Here is a 25659-nt window from a genome sequence, read left to right as displayed (position 1 = left end):
ACAATATATATATATATATATATATATATATATATATATATATATATATATATATATATTCATTGTGCCACATGCTTTTCCTCGCCTGCCTGTTAATAAATGATTGTGTAGAAATGTTCCCAGCTCGTTTTTGTCTTCTCTTTCATTGATCCAGCATGGTCCATATCCTAGCCAAGCCAGGACTTTATTCCCAACGATCCGTTCTTCCAGCTGGTACATCCTTGGCAGTGTTGCTCGGCTGCATCTGACCCGGTTCGGAAAATGCATACCGAGGACGTGTCCCCCGGTAATTAGGTCATGTGATTAATTAGGTAACCGGTTTAGATGGAGGACCCTAGGTCACGTGGTTGAGTTATTGGTGTTCACCATCAATTAACGACCCGCCGCGTCACGGTGTTATCCGTGTGCGACAGCCTGCGATTCTGGAGAGTCTGGTAGGAAGTCAAGATAGCTTCCCCCCCCCTCCCCTCCCCTCGGTCTTCTCACCCCGACCCCAACAATATGATGGTTGGTGCAAAAGTAATGCCTATTTATTAACAAAGATTAGAAATAATAGGTTCGGTATTCATTTATTTTTCAAGACTTCACACCAAATAAACACACAAGTTATGGCTATTAAAAAAATGAATGGGGGTGGGGGTAGTGGAAGCCAGCTGACAAATAGAAGCCATTGTTTTATTGTTCCATTGTTTTATTGTTAGAAAATAAACTTGTACAGAACACGAAGCAAAATAAATTGGTCACAAGCATATTTAAAGGGTCAACACTGGGTTAAATTTGAATGCAAATGAATGGGTTCAATAAAGTTGACTGAAATAATGAACCAAAATTATCTTGGCAATTTATTTTTATGTCATCTAATATTTTGATAAACATTTCAGGATGATCCTATTTATGTGATTGGCGATGAAGACTAACGATTATCCTCATTTCTTCATCCACAGCACAGATTTAACTCCATTTTTCATTAATTCTTCACTGTATTATCATTCCTGATGTAATCCGAGAATGTTTAGAGGCATTGTAAAATTTTACTCTCCGAGAAACTCTTTAAATCGTGCATGTGCTTTCAGGAGACTTTGTCAAAGGACACACAGTTGCATCCATCCCCTAGACTCAGGAAGGTTCATGCAGATGAGCCACAAAGTGTCCTGCATTTCCTCGAAGAGGCTATATCAACAACCACTTGTAGACAGGAGGGCAATCAGCCCAGCTGATGAACCCATGGAGAAAATGTAATTGCTGGGTCAGTGCAAATTAAGGATAACACTGAAATGAAGAGGTTTGGAAATAAACAGCAATAACAACAAAAATTGCACTTATTATTTAACAAAATATCAAGCTGAATGGAAGAGATTCATGAGAGAGGGCGGAAGGTCAACAAAGCAACCACCATTAAAAAAAAAATGTTAATCACCATCAAACAAGTTGCAGAAAAAAAGGTTTTTTTTTGCACTGTAATGTAAAAGCAAATGTCAAAAGTTTAAATGACCATTGTCATAAAGGCGCTATCACACCTTGACGTTTTAGCCAGCAATGGCAACGTATAAAAATGTATGTAAAACGTTGGCGTACGCTGAATTTGAGTTTTTTTTTTTTAAAGTGTTGGTCGTATTCATAACGTGTTGGTCATATGCATAACATATTAGTAACGGGCACAGAACGTTTCGTTGTCTTATAGATAACTTATACCAACGAATGCTTAGCCTGTTGTCGGCGTTCACAACCTATGTCCAACAATAGTTTAACTTTGGCATAGCGCGCTGCACGTATCACCGACGAACTCGTGGCGTTCTCTGTTAAAAAGCTGCCACACGCCGATTTAAATCATAACCGCCTGAAAATTGGAAGTGTCAACATCGCAGTCACACCTTGACGATATAGCCAGCGTATGCCGACCTATGAAAAATGTGTCTAAAACACTGGCACACGTCGAATACAGTATGGGTAAGTTGTATATACGTTAGGAGCATGCTGAAAAACAATGAAGTACGCTGTCATATTCCGTGGTACGTCTAGTATGTCATGAAATTTCAAGCATGCTGAAAATTTTACGACGTACTCGACGTATGGCTCACAAGTTCCGCATACGCTGGCATAAGTTCTCGGCACGCTCCGCGATCGTTGACACACGTCGGACACACATTACTTGTAAGTTACTCATAAGTCGAAACACATCGAGGTAATGTTTAGCATACCCGAAACTTAATTTTTAACCTATGAGTAACGTGCTTTGAACCTATGTGTAACGTATCTCAAACGCACATTGTCGTATTTAGACGAATTTGATTGACGTCTTCCGGACAACCACAGAACTTACTGAACGTGTTTCAAACTTACATCTACCGTATAATGGCGATTTGGCAGCGTTTAGGGAAATTGGTATATACAAATGGGCTTCACAAGAGGAACCCGTCAGTGTTCCAGACTCCATGTTGAGTAGATGTCAATGTCAGTAATATCAGTAGTAGTAGTATTAGGTGGGCATGTCAGTAGTAGTAGTAGTAGTCGGTCCATGTCAGTAGTAGTAGGTGAGCGTGATGGGGAGGGTGTGGGTGATGATGGATCCTCGTTGCGTCCACGAATAGGAGACTACTTTGCACCATTGTTAGATGTTCTTTTTGGCTAATTTTTTTTTCTCATTCCCACGATGAACTATTTTTTTTGTTTCAGTTTTTAAAGTATTCAAAACGACTTGGACAAATGCATAATGTACTAGTAATGAACACAGAATGCTTCGATAACTTATAGATAAGTTATACCAACGATTGATTAGCGTGTTTTAGGCGTCCACAACCTATGCCCAACGATAGTCTAACGTATGCATAGCGTGGCAGCATATCGTCGACGATTACGTGAGGTTTTCTATTCATAGGCTGCAACTTCACTTTTAATAAATGCCTGTCACTCGCCTATTGTTTTTAGACGCTGGCGCTCGGCAATTGAAATCGTTTCCATTGAACAAGTTAAATCGCTTCCACTCGACAATTGAAATGATTTACACTGAACAATTTAAATAAATGGTTGTCACTCGCCTATTGTTTTTGTACGCTGGTGCTCGGCAATTGAAATCGTTTTCATTGAACGAGTTAAATCGCTTCCACAGCACTGCAGTCACGGCACCAACAGCAGCAGGCTCTTTGCCAGCCTCATGCCAGACTCAAGCGGATCCCTGTAGAAGGTGTACTGCTTGGTTATCCTTGGACCCACTCTGGCTCGCAGCTCGTCGAACATCGCTGGGGAAATTCGCAGGAAGTTGATGAAGGATGCATGGTCCTCGTTCCGAAGTTCCACCATGAGCTGGTCATATATGCCGTAGTGGCGTCGCCTCCCGATCCATGGTCTGACCCAGTTTCTTCTCCTCCGTTCACGTCTTCTTCTCCCAGCTCTATTGGCATGCAACTGGTGCAGTGTCAACTCGATGAGGTCATGTTGATGTTCGAGGACAGGTAAGTATTGTCGTCTCAGCCTTGCCGTATCCTCCATCTCTCGGAATGACAAAAACATGTTCTCATCACGAAGTCGAAAAAAAAGATGGGTTCCTCCTGCGAAGCCCCTTTTTAGATACCAATTCCCATAATCGCTGCCAATACGCCATTATACGGTATCTGTAAGTTAGAAACGCGTTCAGTAAGTTCTGTGGTCGTCATGAAGACGTCAAATACGTCTACATATGTATTTGTGCGTAGGACATGCTTTACAGATAATTCCCAAGCACGTTACTCATAGGTTATAAATAAGTCACGGGGACCCTAAACATTACTTTGACGTGTTTCGACGCATGAGGAACTTTCAAGTAACATGTTGTGAAGTGTGAACAATGTTCATGTAGCGTGCTTACAAAACGTTACTCATAAGTTAGAAATAAGTTTCGGGTACGCTAAACATTACCTCGACATGTTTCGACTTTTGAGTAACTTACAAGTAACGTGTGTCGACGTGTGTCAACGATTGCATAACGTGCCTACAACTTATGGCCAGCGTAGCGGAACGTATGAGTCATACGCCGGCATACGCCGTAAAATTTCAAGCATGCAAAAATTTGAGGACAACCCAACGTTTAAAGCCAGCGTACTACGACGTATGGCAGTGTTTTTCAGCGTGCTCTTAACGTATACAAAACATACCCATAATGTATTCGACGTGTGCCAGCGTTTTAGACAAATTTTTCATAAATCGGCACATGCTGGCTAAATCGTCAAGGTGTGACAGCGGCTTAATCAGTGGGTGGGAAATCTTTTTTCATAGAAAATGGTCACTTTAAAGCAAAAAAGCTGAAATCCGTCGTTTCGCAAAAGTCTGGGTCAATAGTCTCTCTTCAACCCAATAAATCTTAAACCTGGTCAAGATGGGTAAACGTTGGCCTTTGCACACTCACCTCGAAACTGTGTAGCCTGGGTTTAAATCCTGACCCAGCTATAAACTGTCAACCTGGTGTTTCTCATGCAGGGCGAGGAATCGATGTGTTCCGTTGCTCAGAGGGATGACAGACTCGGAGTCCCATTTGTGAGCATTAGTTTGTAGACGATAAAGATCCCACGGTGTCGTTTGTGAAGATTAAGGCCAAACAAAAAAAGAAGTTTGTTTCCGGTTTCCTACCGACCCATTGCTTTTATATGCGACCCTACGATTTTTGTTGACAATTTGGACTCGGGCGCCGCCATTTTGAATCCCGCGTGTTACGTCAATGAGTTTCAAAATGGCGGTGCCCGAGTCAAACGCGCACGAGGACTGCTTTCTGGATCGGTCTTTTCACGGTTAGTTTCACCTATTGTGGTGGCGATGATGGTGACAGTGGTGATGGTGACGGTGGTGATTTGGTGGTGGTGGTGGTGGTAGTGGTGCTGCAATAGACTTGCAAAAATGCACTGGACTTGCTGTTAAACTTATATATATATATATATATATATATATATATATATATATATATATATATATATATATATATATATATATATATATATATATATATATATACATACATACACATATATATATACACATATATATATATATATATATATATATACACATATATATACATATCTCTATTATAATACCAAACTTGCACACTAAAAACTCGGCTCGCCGTCACACATCCCTATGAAATTGCTTTGGCACTTTGCGGACATGCCGACAATGTTTGGGAAGTCTTGGCATTCCATAGTCCCACTTGCATTTTGCACAATGCGTATTTTTGTCATTCCCCGTGTACGGTCTGTCGTCTGCTACCAGCTATGTTGTACTGCTATCCCATGCATGTGCACGGGTATCGCTAGTATATATTAAATATTAATAAACAATGCATATTTTCAGCATGCATGCACTGTTAAATATGTAGAGAAATTTAAGACAGAATAAAGTGCATTTTAGCAAGTCAAGTGCACCACATTACCACCACCACCACCACATTACCACCACCACCACCACCATTACCACCACCACCACACCACTACCACCAAGGAAAATAAACATTTTTAATCGAGTTATATGAATGTATTCATGGCAAAAATAATTGTCAAAAAAAAAATTGCCCACCTCCCTACCCAATTTTTTTTGGCGATGCAATGGGAAACAAATGTTTGTTTTTTTTTGGCCTCAGCGAGCAATCCAGACACCCTGAACAAATTACGAATTCCTGCCCGAACCTATATGGGGAATTGCATCAGCGGTAAAACCACACCCTCCCCAGCCAATGATGCTAATTAAATAGTCATGTGCTATCCTGTAATCTCCCGATTTAAGAACCTCTGATTCACGAACTTTCAACCTTGCATACTAAAATAATTGACACCATAAATTTGATTTATGACCTCAAAACCCAACATTATGAACTTTTGCTCAACTTCAGCCAATGCAGTTTTCAACTACAAATTTAACCTCATGATTTTTTGCTCGACCTCTCTTGACCTCATGAACTTTTGATCGTGAAATTTAAAATAAACGCATCTTGCTGTAAAACGCCACAGCATCACTCAGCTTACATCCAGGATGATGACGTTAGAAGGTCACTTCCCTCAGTCTCTCCTACACCATCACGGTTGTGCAGTAATAGTGTTAAAGTGCATTTTATTTACACTATTTAAATGTTCTTGTGCATTACTGCATTAATCCATAACTAAGGCTCCTAAAAGGAAGTTAAGCGCTCAAAGAGACGATATTAGTGGAAAGAAAGATAAGTAGGTACTATCGTTAGAAAGGAAATTTGAAATTATAAGTTTGACGCTGGTGCCCACATTGCGGGTGATGCGCATGAATTTTGGCTTTGCAAATACAACGGTCATTATGATAAGTAATAACAGAGAAAAGATCATGATGTGTGCTCAATCTGTGACACCTTCCAGTAGTGTAAAAATTTTCAATTTCATTCAACAAAAAAGTTTTTATCATCATCATTATTACTAGTACATGCCCTTACGTGCGTGGCCGTACGTGCAAAAAAAAAAAAAATAAATAAACTTTCAAACCGCATGCCAGAAACAAATACACAGGCCGTTCCTTCACTCTTGCGTGCCCGTATGTGCGTGTCCATACATGCGTGGTCGTACGTGCGTGGTCGTACGTGCGTGGTCGTACGTGCATGGCCGTACGTGCATGGCCGTACGTGCAAAAAAAAAATTCAAACCGCGTGCCAGAAACAACGACACAGGCCATTCCTTTGCTCTTGCGTGTCCGTACGTGCATGGTCGTACGTGCAACCCCCCCCCCCACCCCCCAAAAAAAAAAACTTTCAATCAACCACACAGGCCGTTCCTTCACGCTCGTAAACAACGACTGGATTGGGGCATTGTGTTTATCTATAAATGCACATAAGAAATCGGGAAATTATTGGAATACAGTAAGTCATCACTATCCGGAAGTGGTGCGTGCCCGTACAGAATGTTCACATGCATTCCACGAATTACCGCTTACATTGAAGTAACAACTGCTGTGATACTTACACACGCAGAGTTAATTAAAATTCAAATTAAAATCAAGTTTACCTCCCTGTCTTTGCTTGCCATGACATTCGCTGCCATTGACCATTGCCACTCCTACGCCACGGTAACTAAGGCGCCCTTTCCCCATCAGCCACACCTACGCAGCACTGTGTCTTGTCATTGGTTTGGAAAATAATTGGCCATAACTTGGGAAGCACTTGTCTGATTGATATCAAACCTTGAAAAGGCACATACTCAGGTCCCCAGCAATATACCTGGCAAATTTCGATTAGATCGGACCAGTGGTTGTCGAGAAACAGTGGTCGGTCACACACACACACACACACACACACACACACACACACACACACACACACACACACACACACACACACACACACACACACACACACACACACACATATACACATACACATACACACACACACACACACACCTGGAATTATAGATTATTGCCCTTTTCATTGTTATAGAATTTTGGGGTTGTGTTTTTTTTTATCCCCCAATTATATCTATGGGTGAATCGCTCCCGATTTATGAACTACTTTTCAGGAACACGTGATGATCAGAAATCGAAACATTGCTGTATATAAAAGAAAAAGATAAAAAATATAAAATGAAATTAGCAATTCTTGCATACTTAAGGCTCTGCTGGGTATTATTAATCCTTCAACTTTGCCACGATGCATTTTGCCATTTTCTATATCAAACAGTGTTAATGAAAATTAATGCAATCAATTTTCTATGAAAGTTGCTGAAAAAAACAAGTTACATGTATATCAAAGGACAGCAGACACCTATGCAAAGTCATCACATGCAAGATAGTCTCAGCACTTGAGCATGCATAAAATTGCGATGCCTCTTTCTTATAGAGCAATACAACAAAACGCACAATACTAAACATTCCATAATGATGTAATAAAACAAGAATTTATTTTTGAAAAGGATACATCATTGGATTGAAGTTCTTGAGAAGGAAAAATGAGACGACGACAACCATGAGCAGGAAAAGTATGTTGTTGTAAAAGATTGAAAAAGCAGTCGCCTCAAAATCTGCAACCTCATTCTTCTTCCACAGGATTCTGAAAAAGTCAAATGTTCATACATGTGCAGATGCTAACATAAGATCAGCAGAATACAAATCTTGCAAATGAATTTCCCAAAACTTTTGAGAGGGGAGTGGGTTGGGTGGGAGCCACACGTTGTCATTTGGGTTCCTGGATCGGCTCCAAAATGTCACACTTCACAGCAACTCGAGGACCGAGGAAGGTAAGCCATTGGCTGCCTCCACAGAAATTATTGACAAACTCATGAACCTGCATTGGCTGTTTCAACATTCGAAAATGATCAGAACTCACAATCCTCACTTTTAAAAATACGATTTTCTTTAATTTCTTTCGTACTGCGAGCAAGTTATATTTCCAAAAAATAAATAAACAAATAAATAAATAAAATTTTAAAACCTTGACAAATACACATGCCATGATCATTTTTAAAATAGCAAAAAGCAAGTAATTACACACAGTGTGAGATGACCTTGAGATGCGTTTTTACAGAATTTAACACTTTATTTTGGAATGCAACAACAAAATTGCATTTTTCCACAAAATCTAGGGTATTTGGTAGGATTAGAAAAAGTTTTGATCAACACCACTGGGCAAGGGTTGAACCCAAAACCAAGAGGGGCCACCTGGGTGAAAAGACAAAGAAGGAGGATGGGGATTATAGTAATTAAATGAGATATAGATGACCAATTTGTGACTTGAATCGTTTCGAGTTGACAGAAGTCAGGAACACGCTGCTGGGGAGGCTGCTCCAAAAAGAGACGGTGGAGGAGGAGGAGGAGGAGGAGGAGGAGGAGGAGGAGGAATGACAATTGTAATGAAGGTGTGGAAGAAAAAATGATTATATTCATGTATTCTCATGATATTCACTTGTTGTGCTTTTATCTCACTGAAATACATAAAACCAAGACTGGTATCTCCAATGTTTAAATGAATGTGCCAGGGGAGACTGCTGGACATGGTGACACTGAGCATATTAATAAAGGAGGACCACTAGGGTTGAGAGCTGGATGTGAGCAGAAGAGGGGTGGTTGTGGTGATCTTGGATATTAGAGTTTGAGTCTCAGAATGATTGAAGGAGAAAAGGATGTTGGAGCCCCATTGAGATAATGTGTGATGGAGGAAAAAGTTGAGAGGCTTTCACTTTTCCACAAAAGTTTGCGACAAGGAACTGGGAGGAGGTATACTAAGATTTCTAACTTGTGGAAGAGTGAAGGGTGGTGTCATCAAAGGAATGGTCAGAGTAGTTATTAGCTGGGAGGAGGTGTTGATGAAAAAAAAAAAGGAGCGAGGGCGAGATGACAGAACCTTAAGGGAAAACCAAAATTAATGTGGTGGGAGTCAGAGAGGGCACCTTCCGATGCAGGTAGACATACATTTCCCAGTGAGGAAGATGGAAAACAGAGCTGAAGTCTATTCATTCATAACATTGGCCAGGTGGTCGCTACTGGACCTGGCTTTGCGGAAGCCATATTGGTGGTGATTGAGAGAGCAGCAATCGAGGTGGGTTAAAAGTTGTTTATTGATTAGAGACTCCATAGTTTGAGATATTGGAGGTCAATGCGAATGGATAGTAATTGGAGGTATCAAACGCATCACCCTTCTTTGAGACAGGGTATACATATATGTGCTTCCAGGAGGATGGGTAAATACTGGTACAGTAGTAGAAATTGAAAAAGCTTGGAGAAAATAAGAGCAAGTTCGGAGCACAGCATTTGACGAAAACAGCAGGAATGCCATTCAGACCATTGGCGACAAGGGAGAGCAGGGTCTGGTGAAATTTGGGAATGGTAATTTTGAGACAGGCATAAGGAAGTTGGATTTAGAAAAAGCAAGTTACATTTGAGTTTTCCAGAGTAGAGTTGGCTGCAAATAAAGAGGGAAAGGTGTTTGCTTTGGATTTGGAAATGAGTTGTTGAGAGGAAGAAAATATCACTCACAGAAGTTGTTGGAGATGTGCTTGGCCAAATACTGGAAGGCAAAATTGATGCGAGGGAGAGAGGAAAGCTTGTCAGAGGTTTTCTGGATAAAGGTGGCTTTAGCTGTGGAGATTATGTGCTTGCAGCTTAAGGCCCGGTCACACCTTGACGTTTTAGCCAACGTATGCCGATTTTTGAATTTTTTTTCTAAAACGCTGGCACACGTTGAATACGTTATGGGTAAGTTTTGATAACATTGAGAGCACGCTGAAAAACACTGCCATACGTCGTTGTGCGTTGGCTTTAAACGTTGTACTTTTTGGTTGTCCTCAAATTTTTTCATGTTTGAAATTTCACGACGTATGCCGGCGTATGACTCACGTTCCGCTACGCTGGCCACAAGTTGTATGCACGGTCTGCGATCGTTGACAGACGTCAACACATGCTAGTTGTAAGTTAATCATAAGTTGAGACACGCCGAGGTAATGTTTAGCGTACCCGAAACTTATTTCTAACCTATGATTAACGTGTTGTTGGCACGTTACGCGATCGTTGCCACACATCGACAGACGTTACTTTTAAGTTACTCGTAGGCTGAAAGACGTCGGTATAATGGATCGTCCTTGCGTCAGCGTCCACGGCTACGGCCAGGACACTTATTTGCAGCATTCTTAAAACTTTTCTTCGGCATGACGAGGATGTTCACACTTCGATGTCTTGCTTGGCTATGATTCCAATTGTCCATCGGCAGTGTCTATTTAAAATAGTCGAGTTTGAGCATTTTAACACGTTCAGAAGAAACGCTTCAAATTTCCAAACCCCAGCGTCAAAAAACAAAGGCGAGTGACAGCAATTTAAATCGTTCATTGTAAACAATGAAAATAGCTGAGTGGTACCGTTTAAAAGTCGTTGAGTGTAAAAAAAATCCAATTGTTGAGCGCAAGCGTCTACTTTCAATAGTGGGGTTTGAGCAATTTAGCACGTTCAATAGAAACGATTAAAATTTCTGAGCGCCAGCGTCAAAAAACAAAGGCGAGTGACAGCAATTTAAATCGTTCATTGTAAACAATGAAAATAGCTGAGTGGTACCGTTTAAAAGTCGTTGAGTGTAAAAAAAAATCCAATTGTTGAGCGCAAGCGTCTACTTTCAATAGTGGAGATGCAGCCATTTAAATCGTTGAGTGGCAGCCTATGAATAGCAAACCCTACGTCACCGGCAAAGATAAACTGCCGCACGATATGGATAAGTTAGGCTATCGTTGGGCATAGTTTGTGAACGCCGGCTTCACGATAATTATTCGTTGGTATATCGTATCTATAAGTAATCAAAGCGCTCTATGCACATTATTAGTTCATTGTGCATTTGTCCAACCCGTTATGAATAGACCTAAATCGTAAAAACAAGCTATTGCTCATTGTTGAAAAAGCCCCATAAAAATTAGCCGCGAAGAACTTCGAACAATGGTGCAAAGATGTCTCCTACCCGTGGACACGCGGACGCAAGGAGGATCCATCATAACCCACACCCTCCCCCTCACACTCAACTACTACTGCCAACATGAACAAACTACTACTACTACTAATACTTACTGATACTGATACTGTTACTGTTACTGCTGACATGGACATCGACTCAAAAAGGACTCGAAAACAATGTTGGGTTCCCCTTTTATGAGCAGCATTTTTATATACCAATTCCCAAAACCGCTGGGAACACGTCTTTATATGGCAGTTGTAAGCTAGAAACACGTTAATTTATTTTTTTTTGTCGACCGGAAGATGTCATTGGAATATGTCTACATACGTCGATGTGTGTTGGGACTACGTAAAGAATTGGTTCAAAGCACGTCAAACATAAGTTAGAAATAAGTTTCGCGTAAAAAAGACATTACCGCGACGTGTTTCGACTTATGAGTAGCTTATAAGTAGCCTTTGTGGACGTGTATAAGCGTCCACATATCGTGTGTAAAACTTATCCCCATCGCATGCGGAACGTGTGTCATACGCCGAGTACGTCGTAAAATTTTGAACATGTTTAAAATTTCTTGACGTACTCTACTTACTACGACATATGATAGCGTACTTTAGCGTTCTACTCACGTATACCAAACTTACTCATACCGTATTTGACGTGCCCCGACGTTTTAGACACATTTTTCTTAGGTCGGCATACGCTGGCAAGATCGCCAAGGTGTGACCGTGATCTTGACACTTCCATTTCTACGGCAGTTATGATTCGAATCGTTGTGCGTCAGCCTTTTAATTGGCTACGTCACGACATCGTCGGCGATGCGTGCAACGCGCTATGGCTAAGTTAGACTATCGTTGGGCATCGGTTGTGTAGGCCGACAACAGGTTCAGCATTCGTTGGTATAAGTTATCTATAACACAACGAAACGTTCTGTGTCCGTTATCAATGCGTTATACATAAGACCAAGTCGCTATGAATACGTCCGAATCTTAAAAAAAAAACATCAAAAGTTCAACGTTAGCCAGCGTTTTACATACATTTTAATACGTTGCCATCGCTGGCTAAAACGTCAAGGTGTGACCGGGCCTTTACAACTATGATCTGCAGGTGAAGTTTTCCAGGCTATGAAGAGACATTTTTTTCAAGAGACAAAGGAAGCACAATGATGGGAGTACCACTTGGGGGACGAGGCTTTTCTACATTTGGATAAGTGGGGTATGTGAAAACATAACGAGAAAGATAATTTCAGTGATTTTGTCTGCTACAGTGAAAGGATGAATGCAGAAACTGGAATCTCGCTAGGGGTAGTCTGCAAAAAAAATAAAATGTGTAGATCATCTCAGTTTATTGCTGGGACTCGGTAGCAAACACTCGGTTCGGATCCGGCTTGGTAATTTTGTCAAAAATTTGCCAAGTTACCAGATTGGCTCAGAACTCAGATAGCTTTGCAATTTTTTGTTGTTTGTGTGTTTGTTTACATGATCGAGGCTCTTGGAAGAGCTGGAGTCAAGCATATGCAAAGCAATCACCTGGGATATGCAAGGCCTTAATCAAAGCTGTATTGACAGGTACAGCTGGCCATAGCAACGCTCACATTACAATAAAACGATGTCCTATGCAGGAAATGATAGCAATGAATTTGTTACGACATCGTGCAATGGTTTATTTCCATTCCTTTCATCCTATAATCTAATATATTGTTGCAGTATTCGCGCCCGCCGGCGTGCGGACGGCCACGTAACTCGAATCGCGGCACGTCGCCCACCGGACGGACAATCCAGTCGTGACCCTCTCGGACTAACGCCGGGAACCAGTCACGGGTGGACCTTTCGGTCTCACCGCGATCGAGCCAATCAGCCCCCGCGTGGGATAGGGTTGCTCGCCAAATTCGACCTACCTAAGTACCCACGCGGAGGGTAGACCGGGCGATCGCACCTCGCCGCAGGTCGACTTCGGACACGGGCCACTTAAGCGACCCGTTCCGTACTATCAGAATAACCGAGCGGTGTTATCGTCGACCTCGACGGTTCGATTAATTATCGGGCGTATTCAGCCCACTACCAACCCTTTACGTGAAGCAAGATGAGGATTCAATGGGAGAAATGACGAAGCGAAGCGGGAAACAGTTCAACACAAAGCACATTTATTCGCGGCACACGGGAAGCACACATATTCAATTCCACCAAAAGCACACAGAAAAGAAAAACACAATTCCATTTACACAAAAAGCAAATATAAAAGCGAAGACACAATGCAGAGCTAATACCGACTACCGAGCACACGGCAACACTTATACAATTCTACTTCACAGACGGCGCCGACAACACATACCCAAAACCAAGGAAAAGAAATACCCTCAAGGATGAGGCGGGCCTGAGGCCGAGACCGGGTCGCGCCGACCCGTCTGGTGATGAGACGCGGAGCGGCGATGGCGCCTCAACTCCGCGGGCCTCGCGGACAGTGTCTGGTAGGGGGTGGGAAAGGGGCCCCCTTGGTCGCACTATCTCAGCGCGGGGGGAAACAGGAGGGGGTTGCTGATGCTCGGGGTATAGAGGATCTTTATTATCCCGCGACGAGCGTCTCCACCTCGGCCAGGTCGCGCTGTCGGCCTCCCTCGGGTGCAGCTCCCTGCACGACGCGAGCACCCCCTCGTCTGGTGTCGCCGCCTTTCCACAGCTCCGTCCCCTCCGTTCCGACTCCAACGCACACGACGAGCAGCTCCACCACCCGCGAAGTCTTGACTCTGTTTCCGACTCTCCTACTCTCCTACTCTCCGCCTCTGGACTCTCTGGACTGACGAACACGGTCCTTTTATCCGCCCCGTAACTTCGCCCTCTCATCTTTGACCCCCTCCCTTCGACCTTTCACCTCGCTCCCCATTGGCCCGAGAAAAAGTGGGCGTGAAGGCTTTTTGATCCATAAATTTGCATATATCGATCGCCCTGGAGGCGGGGCCAAATCGCCCCTCGCTCACCGATTGGACGGCAAAAAGTGGGCGTGTGTCATTTTTGATCCGTTTTTGAAGCACAAAATCCGTGATTTTGTACACGCTGTTCGGCGCGCGCCCTGCACGAGTCCAACACCGGTACCCACAGGCGGCGCAAGAACGGTGGCGATGCGACGGCTGCGAGGTGTGACGTGAAGGTCGTGGCGGTTGTGGTGAAGCGGTGGTTGGTGGTGGTTGATGTTGTGGTTGTGGTGGTAACAATGGCGGCTGGTCCAAAATAAAGATAGTAAAAAGAAAAACGGCTATCCTGAAGAGTCGCAGCACGCATAAATGACATGTATTCCCACTAGACAACGGGTTCGGGCCTAACTACACATGTACTTACCGAGATACCTCACCTAAGGGACCTGAATGGTGGTTTGCGAATTTGGTAACCACAACACTACCCCCTCCCCTTTTTACAGACTCGTCCCGAGTCGTCAAATTTTCGTGTGCCATCATGTGTAGTTTTCCCCTAGTACATTTTACCTACGGATCCCTGAGTGCGACATTAATGGTATTCGTGTCCCCAAAATAAATAACCTGAGGGCTGCGTAACTACCGAAACAAACTCACTCACACGGACGACTTAAATAAAATTGCCGGCGCTAAGACAAACATGCCGGGGGCGCACTCATATGTACAGTACATCTTAACCTTAACTTACAAATTTTACACTAAACCATGGCCCAGGATCATTGAACTCTGCAAAAAGAAAGCAGTTAGCAGGGAGCCAGGCTGCCCGCATGCAGTCTCTGGCTCAAACAATGCAGGTGACAGGGAACGTGGCTGGCTGCTCACACGCAGTCCAAGGCCTTCCCTTTTGAACTGAACGCAGTGAACCACAACGGTGCATGGGCTGTACAAACGCAGTCTCCGTGCCAGCTCAAGTGGCACACGCAATGAGCACAACGAATGGATGGATGGATGGTTTGAATCGAACTCAGTGAACCACAACGGTGCATGGGCTGCACAAACGCAGTCTCCGTGCCAGCTCAAGTGGCACACGCAATGAGCACAACGAATGGATGGATGGACACAAACACGGTGCACGGGCCGCCACTGCAGGCCCGTGTTGTAGCTGCCAACAGGGCAGTTCTCGCAGCTTGCAAACTGTTGCCTTGCGGATCCTGGCGCACATGGAAATGAACAGGGGGGGGCAAAGCAAAAATTGAACGGGGCTGGTGAACGTGGGCAGTGGGCATGGCATGGCAAAGGCAGCAGGCAAACACAGCCCGCAGAAGAAGGCCGCTGCAGGCAAATACAGCCGGCAGATGAACTGGCCGGCACAGGCCTTGCAGCACAGCAGCTGCAGACGATCCGGCCGGCACAGGCCTTGCAGCACCACAACAGCTGCCGATGAAGTTGGCCGGCCTCCGCCTTGAAGCAAAACACGGCCAGCCGATGAAGTTGGCCAGCCTCCGCCTTGAAGCAAAACACGGCCAGCCGATGAAGTTGGCCAGCCTCCGCCTTGAAGCAAAACACGGCCAGCCGATGAAGTTGGCCAGCTCTTGCCGTTCAGTGGAGGTTGGTGGAGGGAGTGCGGTGGTGCTGGCCACTTGGAGGGCGGGCTCGGACCTACCTACCTGTCTCCCTCCCACCTATTGCCTTTGCCTGTCACTGTACATACCCACTCCCTTAATTTGTGAAAAACCAATTTAGCCCCAACTTATTTATTTATTTATATATTTTTTTACTTCCCCACTATAAATCGTCCCCTAACCCCCTTTATCGTCTATGTTCGGCTAACCTATTCTGTCACCTAGCCTACTCCCAACCCCTACGTTCCCTTCCCGGAGGGGAACAAGGGAGAGCTAGCGTCCTGTGTCGAGGCCCAACGAAGCCTCAGAATGGCCTCCCCAGAGTTCGGCGATCTTAACACCAAGTGGGTCCAGCGGCCCACAACGACAGCGAGGGGATGGATGGTGCGGAGGGGTACATCTCCTAATCTACCCTAACCATTTAACTGTTAAACTACCCCGGGGCTTTCAACAAGCGCCTCTCGCTTAAACTATTGGTTCAAACAACCCAGATTCCCGTCGCCTGTGTTGGTGTCCTCACAATTTCGGGCCTCGCCCCCCAATTTTCTCTCCGTGCCCTCACACGGTCTCCTGGCTGGGACACGTGGCTCCCTTTGGCAGGCACGACCCTCTGCCGAATCTCCCGCTATGGCACCCCCGGGCACTACACTGCCTCCGAGCCTACCAGCTCCCTAACACCGGGGAGTGCCCCCCATGGCACCTCGCCTGAAACGCACACGTGGCAGGCCGGCCTCCCGGGCCCCTTTCCGAGGGTCACCCGTGCCCACAACACTGCCCACGCGGCTAATGGCGCCCCGGGCCCCCGCACCAAGCAGGCGCACCCGTGCCCACTACTCTATCCCGGCCCCCCATGGGCCCATGGCCTACCGCGGCCGACTAGCCTGGTGCCCGGGGTACCCACTCAGCGATACTCACCTTTCGCAGCCACGCTCCCAAGCCCGTCAACAGGGCTCCTGCACCCCTCCAAATGGGTCTCGAGCCTACTTTCCCACAAACAACAAAACGACCTCCATTTTTCAATTTGACTAACCCAGCTAACTCAATCTACACTGACCCCGGGGTCCCTTGGGCGGGAGTCACTCCTCCCCCCAATCACTCATCGCACCATGCATTCCCCATTCGCTCCACTCACACAGACCCGCTGGCCTCACTCACTCACCATGTACTCACCTCACAACTCACCAACTCTTCAACACACACACCGCTGAACTCTGCCATCCTTCTAACTATTTCCCCTAACTAACTCGTGCTCCCACTCGTCCCTTAAACTATAGCACGTTCCTTTTAACTCTACGTAGCTAAACTACGTCCCCACTGCACATCCAAAGTCTGTCTCTGTCTCCAAATAATTCATTTTATTTCCCAACCTAAATCTGGCTACAATCCCTCTAACTAATCCATTCCACGGACTCCATGAGGACTTACCCCTGCCCCATGGAGTCGGTCTAACTAAGCTAACCCTTCCCCCTAACTAGTTTTCATCCTGTGCCCCTGAGTTAAGGGGGTCTTTCACCCCTTGCCCAGGAATCCTGTACACCCGAAAGTGAGGCTTGCTGTTTTTTGTTTTTTTTCTCTTTACATGCGCAGCACCTGCGCGGCAACTCAGAGCTCGCGCACTTTGCACCTGGCCGTGACGTCATGCAGCTGCACGTGTACCTCGTCCCTCCTTGGACGGTACCATCCGGCCGGGATACCCCTCCTGCCGGATTCCAACCACACGTGCAGCCATGACGTCACCGTGCGCATAAAAAAAACACAAGCCCCACGTCTCGAGGGGTTCCCCACGCGAACACATGTGCTTTGCCCGTTGGAGCTGAACACACACGATCGCGTGGAGAACCCGTCCGGTCCAAATCCGTTTACCTGCCTAAACTTTGTCCGTCCGCGGGATCGGCAAATCCACCGCGTGCGTTTCCGGACCGGGACTTCACTCTCGCAAGCGAGCACGTGGCGGTCTCGTGCGTTGCACAGCACGAACCGCGTGCTCACTGCTGGGTGAACCCGGCACGGTCCCCGAAATAGCTACAGCCGCTACTCGGCTTTCTCTCCTCTGTCGCCGTCTCCGTCTCCATTCCACACACGCATACCTGCGTGTTACGACGCACACAGTCCACTCCATCACATTCACACCGGGAGACGCGGCTGCGTGCTCCCGCATGCCAACCGACATCTCCCTCACATACCGCTCTCTCACACACACGGTCTCCCTTGCACACAGCGACCTTGCACACGGCCGTTCACTCACGCGTGCGGGGGCACTCACCCGCGGTGCCTCACTCGCACTCCGTGCCTCATCCACACACGCGGGGGCACTCACCCGCGGTACCTCACTCATACACACGGCGACACTCACACACGCGGTCTCTTCCACACACGGTGCCTCACCCACACACGCGGGGGCACTAACCCGCGGTGCCTCACTCACACTCCGTACCTCACCCACACACGCGGGGGCACTCACCCGCGGTGCCTCACTCATACAGGCCGTTTCACTCACACCCACGGCCTCTTCCACACACGGTCTCTCACCCACACACGCGGGGGCACTCACCCGCGGTGCCTCACTCATACAGGCCGTTTCACTCACACCCACGGCCTCTTCCACACACGGTGCCTCATCCACACACGGCGTGCTGGGAAGCACGTACTCCGGCACCATCGCCACCACACCACTCACACACGGGGTCGCTTCCACACACGGGGACGCACTCACACCTTGCACCACACACACAGGGACAACCACACTGGGGATTCGTGTCCCCACAAGGGTCTCCGAGGCCTCTATACCCCCCAAGCTCTCCGTGCACCTGTCCATAGCACTCCTCCCCTCAACCTCGCAAAGCACGACCGAACTCACCTGGTCGTGACTCGCCTCAAGGGGGCAGACTCCCTCCCCTCGTTCCTGGAGGAGGCCATCCCGCTGCTCGCACCGGGTCCCAACACGCTCCGCGAGCTCACCCCCATTATCCTCCACTACCTCCGTGTGTGTGTGTGCGTCACTTACCCCGTCTTCCTCGTGTAGTCTTTCCTCTATTTTTTCTGTCTCCCGTGTCTCTGCCAACTCGGTCACCTCTTCACCCTTTACCTCCCTTGTCTCAACTATTATTATTTCCTTTGTCACGGCCTTGTGTCTCGTCTCACACGTTTTGGTCTCCCCATTTAATTTTTCCCTTTTGGTCACCGTCGATTCCTCTTTCACGACCCTTGCCCAACACGCCCCCCGAATTATTTTTTTACCCGCCTCCACCGCGGGCCTGTCAGCCGTTGCACCCCCCTCCAGCTCGCCCACTCCGACACGTGGAGTCGCCATTTTCAGATCCCTGGTCACGGCCTTCACGCCCGCCTGCAGGCATCGGCCCATGTTCTGCGTCTCACCCCGTAGTTCTTTCATTTCTTCCCTCATTTGCTGTGTATTCGCATCCAATTTTTGTGTATTCGCATCCATCGTCGTTTTCACTTCATTTGTATTTGTATCCATCTTTTCATCCATTTTTTGTGTATTCGCATCCATCTTTTCGTTCATTCCTTTCATTTCGTTTTTCATATTCGCATCCATTTTTTCGATCATTTTCGCATTCATCTTTTCGTTCATTGCCGCCAGCATGGCGCATAGCTGGGCCATGTTGGATGCACTCAGCTGAGCCGTTTCGGCAAGGGTTGGGAAAGGGTTTTGGTGGAGAGGGGGGGGGAGGTGTCATACACTGCGGCCGCTGCCGCACCCATTTCGGGCTCTGGGTTCAGTTGGGCGAGTCCGTGTTCCTGCACAATCAACATTTCCTGCTCGGGGATTCCATCCTGGACCATGGATTCTACACATTCTACATCCATTTCTAATACCCCCGGCTCCCGCTCGCCTTGAGACGCCATCTTGCTTCTCGTGAAGGGTTAATTTAACTCGCTCGTAATTTGGAGGGAATCGGGGGTCGCTTCTCTCACCCCTGGACCGATTCCCGTGAATTTCGCTGGAGAGAGGAGAGCCCGTTGTCCCGTTCTCCAATACCAGTGCCGCGAGGAGGGCGATGAATTTGTATCGCACGACCTGACACCAGTGTTGCTGTATTCGCGCCCGCCGGCGTGCTGACGGCCACGTAACTCGAATCGCGGCACGTCGCCCACCGGACGGACAATCCAGTCGTGACCCTCTCGGACTAACGCCGGGAACCAGTCACGGGTGGACCTTTCGGTCTCGCCGCGATCGAGCCAATCAGCCCCCGCGTGGGATAGGGTTGCTCGCCAAATTCGACCTACCTAAGTACCCACGCGGAGGGTAGACCGGGCGATCGCACCTCGCCGCAGGTCGACTTCGGACACGGGCCACTTAAGCGACCCGTTCCGTACTATCAGAATAACCGAGCGGTGTTATCGTCGACCTCGACGGTTCGATTAATTATCGGGCGTATTCAGCCCACTACCAACCCTTTACGTGAAGCAAGATGAGGATTCAATGGGAGAAATGACGAAGCGAAGCGGGAAACAGTTCAACACAAAGCACATTTATTCGCGGCACACGGGAAGCACACATATTCAATTCCACCAAAAGCACACAGAAAAGAAAAACACAATTCCATTTACACAAAAAGCAAATATAAAAGCGAAGACACAATGCAGAGCTAATACCGACTACCGAGCATACAGCAACACTTATACAATTCTACTTCACAGACGGCGCCGACAACACATACCCAAAACCAAGGAAAAGAAATACCCTCAAGGATGAGGCGGGCCTGAGGCCGAGACCGGGTCGCGCCGACCCGTCTGGTGATGAGACACGGAGCGGCGATGGCGCCTCAACTCCGCGGGCCTCGCGGACAGTGTCTGGTAGGGGGTGGGAAAGGGGCCCCCTTGGTCGCACTATCTCAGCGCGGGGGGAAACAGGAGGGGGTTGCTGATGCTCGGGGTATAGAGGATCTTTATTATCCCGCGACGAGCGTCTCCACCTCGGCCAGGTCGCGCTGTCGGCCTCCCTCGGGTGCAGCTCCCTGCACGACGCGAGCACCCCCTCGTCTGGTGTCGCCGCCTTTCCACAGCTCCGTCCCCTCCGTTCCGACTCCAATGCACACGACGAGCAGCTCCACCGCCCGCGAAGTCTTGACTCTCTGTTTCCGACTCTCCTACTCTCCTACTCTCCGCCTCTGGACTCTCTGGACTGACGAACACGGTCCTTTTATCCGCCCCGTAACTTCGCCCTCTCATCTTTGACCCCCTCCCTTCGACCTTTCACCTCGCTCCCCATTGGCCCGAGAAAAAGTGGGCGTGAAGGCTTTTTGATCCATAAATTTGCATATATCGATCGCCCTGGAGGCGGGGCCAAATCGCCCCTCGCTCACCGATTGGACGGCAAAAAGTGGGCGTGTGTCATTTTTGATCCGTTTTTGAAGCACAAAATCCGTGATTTTGTACACGCTGTTCGGCGCGCGCCCTGCACGAGTCCAACACCGGTACCCACAGGCGGCGCAAGAACGGTGGCGATGCGACGGCTGCGAGGTGTGACGTGAAGGTCGTGGCGGTTGTGGTGAAGCGGTGGTTGGTGGTGGTTGATGTTGTGGTTGTGGTGGTAACAATGGCGGCTGGTCCAAAATAAAGATAGTAAAAAGAAAAACGGCTATCCTGAAGAGTCGCAGCACGCATAAATGACATGTATTCCCACTAGACAACGGGTTCGGGCCTAACTACACATGTACTTACCGAGATACCTCACCGAAGGGACCTGAATGGTGGTTTGCGAATTTGGTAACCACAACAATATCAAGAAAAAAGTTTGTTTGTTTGTTTATGCATTCGGACCCTGCAGGAAACAGTGCAACCAAACTTTGCATGGCCTATTCTTTTATCCAGAGGAAGGTTAAGGGCTATGTTTGGAATAAATATTTTTTTTAAAACCCCAGATAAAACCAGATAAGTCCCCACCCTCTGGGACATGAACCCAGGGGTCAAATGTAAGAAATCATTACATATTTCATGATCGAATATACAAAGTTACATTTAAAAAATGTTATAAAATGTGCCTGTAATTACATTTTATGGTATTTGACCTTTTGACCCTGCCGCAGGGGGCAGGGCCAAAACTATTCTTGCACCTTCTTGCCATGTGGTGATCACAATGACCAAGTTTGGTGAATTTCTGCCCAACTGTTTAGGAGACCACACCATGATGGACGGACGGACAGACAGACAGCGACAGAACAGAGACAGACCCTATTCCAATATGCCCAAAATAAAGTGGGTGCGAGGGGCTGCATGGGATTTTGCAGACAAACAATGAGCATTCCAGATTACATTAACAGTGCAAACTAGAGGCCTTGGAAGGGCCCCCCCCTGGAATCCAAACAAAATTAAATGATTCACTCAAACACATGAACCAAAGGCAACATAAGGGCAAATAGACATACCTCTCATCTTTCTCCTTCTTGGACATCTTCTTGTTGTCCATCTCAGACAGCTTACGGAGCACTTCCTTTGAAATTGCATCCTCACGCTTTTGAGCAACTCTGCAGGAAAAATATTTATGCAAGTTGTAAAAATCCCATGGCATCCTGCTGAATACAGCTCAACAAACAGGACAAACTAGAGAGTTCATAGATCATCTTACCCCACGCAGTCTTGAGAAACAAGGACATGGGCGGGGGTCTGCCTGCAGCAAATTTGATTCGTCGAAATGATGTAAAATGCCAGAATATTTTGTTCAAGTTTTGCTAAACGAAAAGTTTTGGAAAGTGGCGAAAAAGCAATTTGTGTTCTACAGTGTTCAAGTATATAATTAAATTTAAATATATATATTGTAAACGTTGTAGGAAGTATACCATTGTTGATGCAGCGTCTTTTAGACCACCTTATTTAACACATTAAATTACTTATTCGTGCTGCTTGTTGTTTGCGTCCTTTATGACATCCTTAAAAACAGCAAGTTTCCTGTTTGGAGAGATTTTTAATTCTGATTGTTGAGAAAAACCCAAAAACAAACCTTACTCCTCTGTGTGCAAGGTTCGTTTTCAGATTCATGTTCCGATTCGTGTTCAGAATATAACATTCAATTGAAATCAAGCTGTTTCGCGATCATAAACTGACTGTTTGTAGACAGACAGACAAGGTGAACGAACTGCTCAACTCTGCGTTGCACTTCGTGCACGCGGGGTAATAACAGAATGACGGAAACAGTTTTCAAACATAGAAATGCGACAGTTCCACCAAAAGCACACAGCTCATTGCAAAACAAACAAAAGCTAAGCTCAACTTGAACTCAAATACAGATTGCCTAATGAAAACTTCACTGCAACAGCTTTGGAAATGAACATGAGCTAACAGTGCAATCCATGGCCTTCTATTAGTCATTTCGCTTTGATGAAGGGATAACAGTGTGACCACTCCTTGGCTTTTTTCACAAGATCTTGGCTATTCGTTGTTCACCTTGGCATCTTGGTTTTCTATAGGTTTTGTTGGTGTATAGGTTTTCTTTTATTATTCTATTTTCTATTCTATTTCTATTTTCTCACAGTTTTTTCATTGGCTCACCTTGGCATTTATGAAAATGAGGAGTGGTCACACTGAGGTATAATGCTTGAACCATGAGCTCGACCTTATATCCCATGATGAATGGATGTTCTTTATAAACTTGGTTGATAACATCCTTCCACCGTTTATGGTGTTTGCTGAAACGGATCGACACCTGGCTTCACAGAATAGTATTCCATTAGGTCTGAATGGATTTTTAAGATCTCCTCCTGTTCATAAAGACGTCTGACAATTTTCGATTTTAGCTCACCTGGACTTTAATCAAGTGAGCTTATGCGATCGAGCAGTGTCCGTAGGTGAGTGAGTGAATCAGTTAAACACTTCAGTAATGATCACTTGAACCAAACACACGATTTTGATGAAACTCGGCCACAAGCTTCATATCCAATGCCTAACGAAGGTGCATTGACCACATCAAAATCTGCGCTCATTAAGGGGGTTGATGAGGGAGAGCGGGGGGTGGACCCCCAAAATAAGTATTTGCCCTCTTCTCCGAAACTACACACACGATTTCGATGAAACTTGACCACAACCTTCATCACCCGTGATGTACGTTTAAAACACGTTCATCACAAACGTTGAAATGCGTTTGTTCATGGCATTAAATAAAAAAAAATTAACGTGTATAGGACACGCGGCGGTCCAGGTGCGCTTCAGGACGCGTGGTCCTCTTTTTGTGAAAGGTGGCCCACATTCTAGAGCAGTGTTTCTCAACATTTTTTGTCCCACACCCCACTTTGATTTTCAAAAAAAATCGTACGCCCCACCATGATTGGAGACACTACAGTATATACTACATATGTATTCAAAAGGCTTTATTAGAACTTTATTGCAAATTTTATTCAATTGCTACTCACTTCAATGGGAGCCCTGCCCTTGATGCTGGCTTCAGATTTGTTTGATTCGAGGAACCAATTTTGTCAGTTTCAGTCTTAAATCGCCACGTTTCGTGATTTCCAGTCGATTTCTCTTAGCTTACAGCAAATCGGTAACAACACTAAATCCACATTCGACTAATATAAGATGATGGAAAATTTATCACTACTTCCCTTGCCAAAGTAGTCGAGTTTGGTATTTCTTTTCGCATCTCCTCAGACAGCCACATCATGGTTCCTTTGTAGTGGGGCAACTTTGCATAACAATTGTGCATTTTGTGAGGAAAGCATCAAATTTGGCACACTAGTAGCCTATCATATTATGAACAGATTTGGATATTGGGCCATCTCAAAATTTTTGATGGCAGTGGAAAAAGGCTGCCACAGCCATCAGCGGCTGAATTTGAGATGGCCCAATATCCAAATCTGTTCATAATATGACAGGCTACGGGTGTGCCAAATGTGGTGCTTTCCTCACAAAATGCACAATTGTTATGCTATATTTAGCTAAGTTGCCCCACTATTGATCTTGAAAAGACTTTTGAATCCTCATGCCCCACCTTGAGAAACACTGTTCTCGAGCGAGGAGAGTGTTTAAATAAAAATACGACATACATACAAGACAGTCGAAGAGTATACCGACACGTACTTGTGCTTGAGGATAAACTTGAGGTTTTTGTACGCCGTGGCAACAAGCCAGGTGCTGAGCACAGTGACGAGGCTGAAGACCAGTGCAGACTGGATCAGGTCCATTTGCCATATGCGCCAGTAGAGCCCTACAGTAGCAGAGGCAAACGAAATGACATTAACTCTCCTAGTGATGGCGCGCGCGCGCACACACACACACACACACACACACACACACACACACACACACACACACACACACACACACACACACACACACACACACACACACACACACACACACACACACACACACACACCATCATCATCGAGTCGTGTCACAGTACCAAGACCATTTTACCAAATACTCGGCATTACACTGCATGAAAACTGCTGGAGCTTTTAAAACACAAGACGGCCGCGTTTCGCTCACATATAGGAATGGCCGACACGACAAAAGCGTTGCCGTAGAACAGTAACGCAGACTTCATGGATATGGTGCGACTGAAGTCCTGCAGGAGAAGGTCTTCTTCAGAGCTTGGTTGCTTACTGGCAGCATGCTTGGGAGCCATTGCTCACAATCGAGGTCGAGTTGACGAGAAGGGACGGGATCGCTTACGTGGCAAAGGAAGCCGCGGTTGGTTGTTGTTGTTGTTGTTGTTGTTGTTGTTCCTCCAGCGCGCTAATACGTCACATTGTCTTTCAGTTGTTCAGCATTTTCTCACA

General features: G+C 46.2%; 1 protein-coding gene across 1 annotated transcript; it reads right to left on the bottom strand.

The window, feature by feature from the left end:
* Window positions 1-670: 670 nt before the first annotated feature.
* On the bottom strand, window positions 671-25659 carry SSR3 (signal sequence receptor subunit 3). The gene is made up of 5 exons (XM_085898810.1): window positions 25367-25659; window positions 24956-25082; window positions 22312-22410; window positions 7892-8023; window positions 671-1242 (listed from the first exon to the last, which is right to left on the bottom strand). Exons 1-5 carry the CDS (start codon window positions 25503-25505, stop codon window positions 1176-1178), a joined length of 564 nt encoding a protein of 187 aa, XP_085754936.1. The 5' UTR covers window positions 25506-25659; the 3' UTR covers window positions 671-1175.

The sequence above is a fragment of the Eptatretus burgeri genome, chromosome 10 (genome assembly GCF_056783735.1).
Source record: "Eptatretus burgeri isolate ZD-2024b chromosome 10, Ebu_testis_v1, whole genome shotgun sequence".
Classification (NCBI taxonomy): Eukaryota; Metazoa; Chordata; class Myxini; order Myxiniformes; family Myxinidae; genus Eptatretus; species Eptatretus burgeri.
Note: the sequence above shows the minus strand (reverse complement) of the source record. Positions and strands in the feature narration are given on the sequence as shown.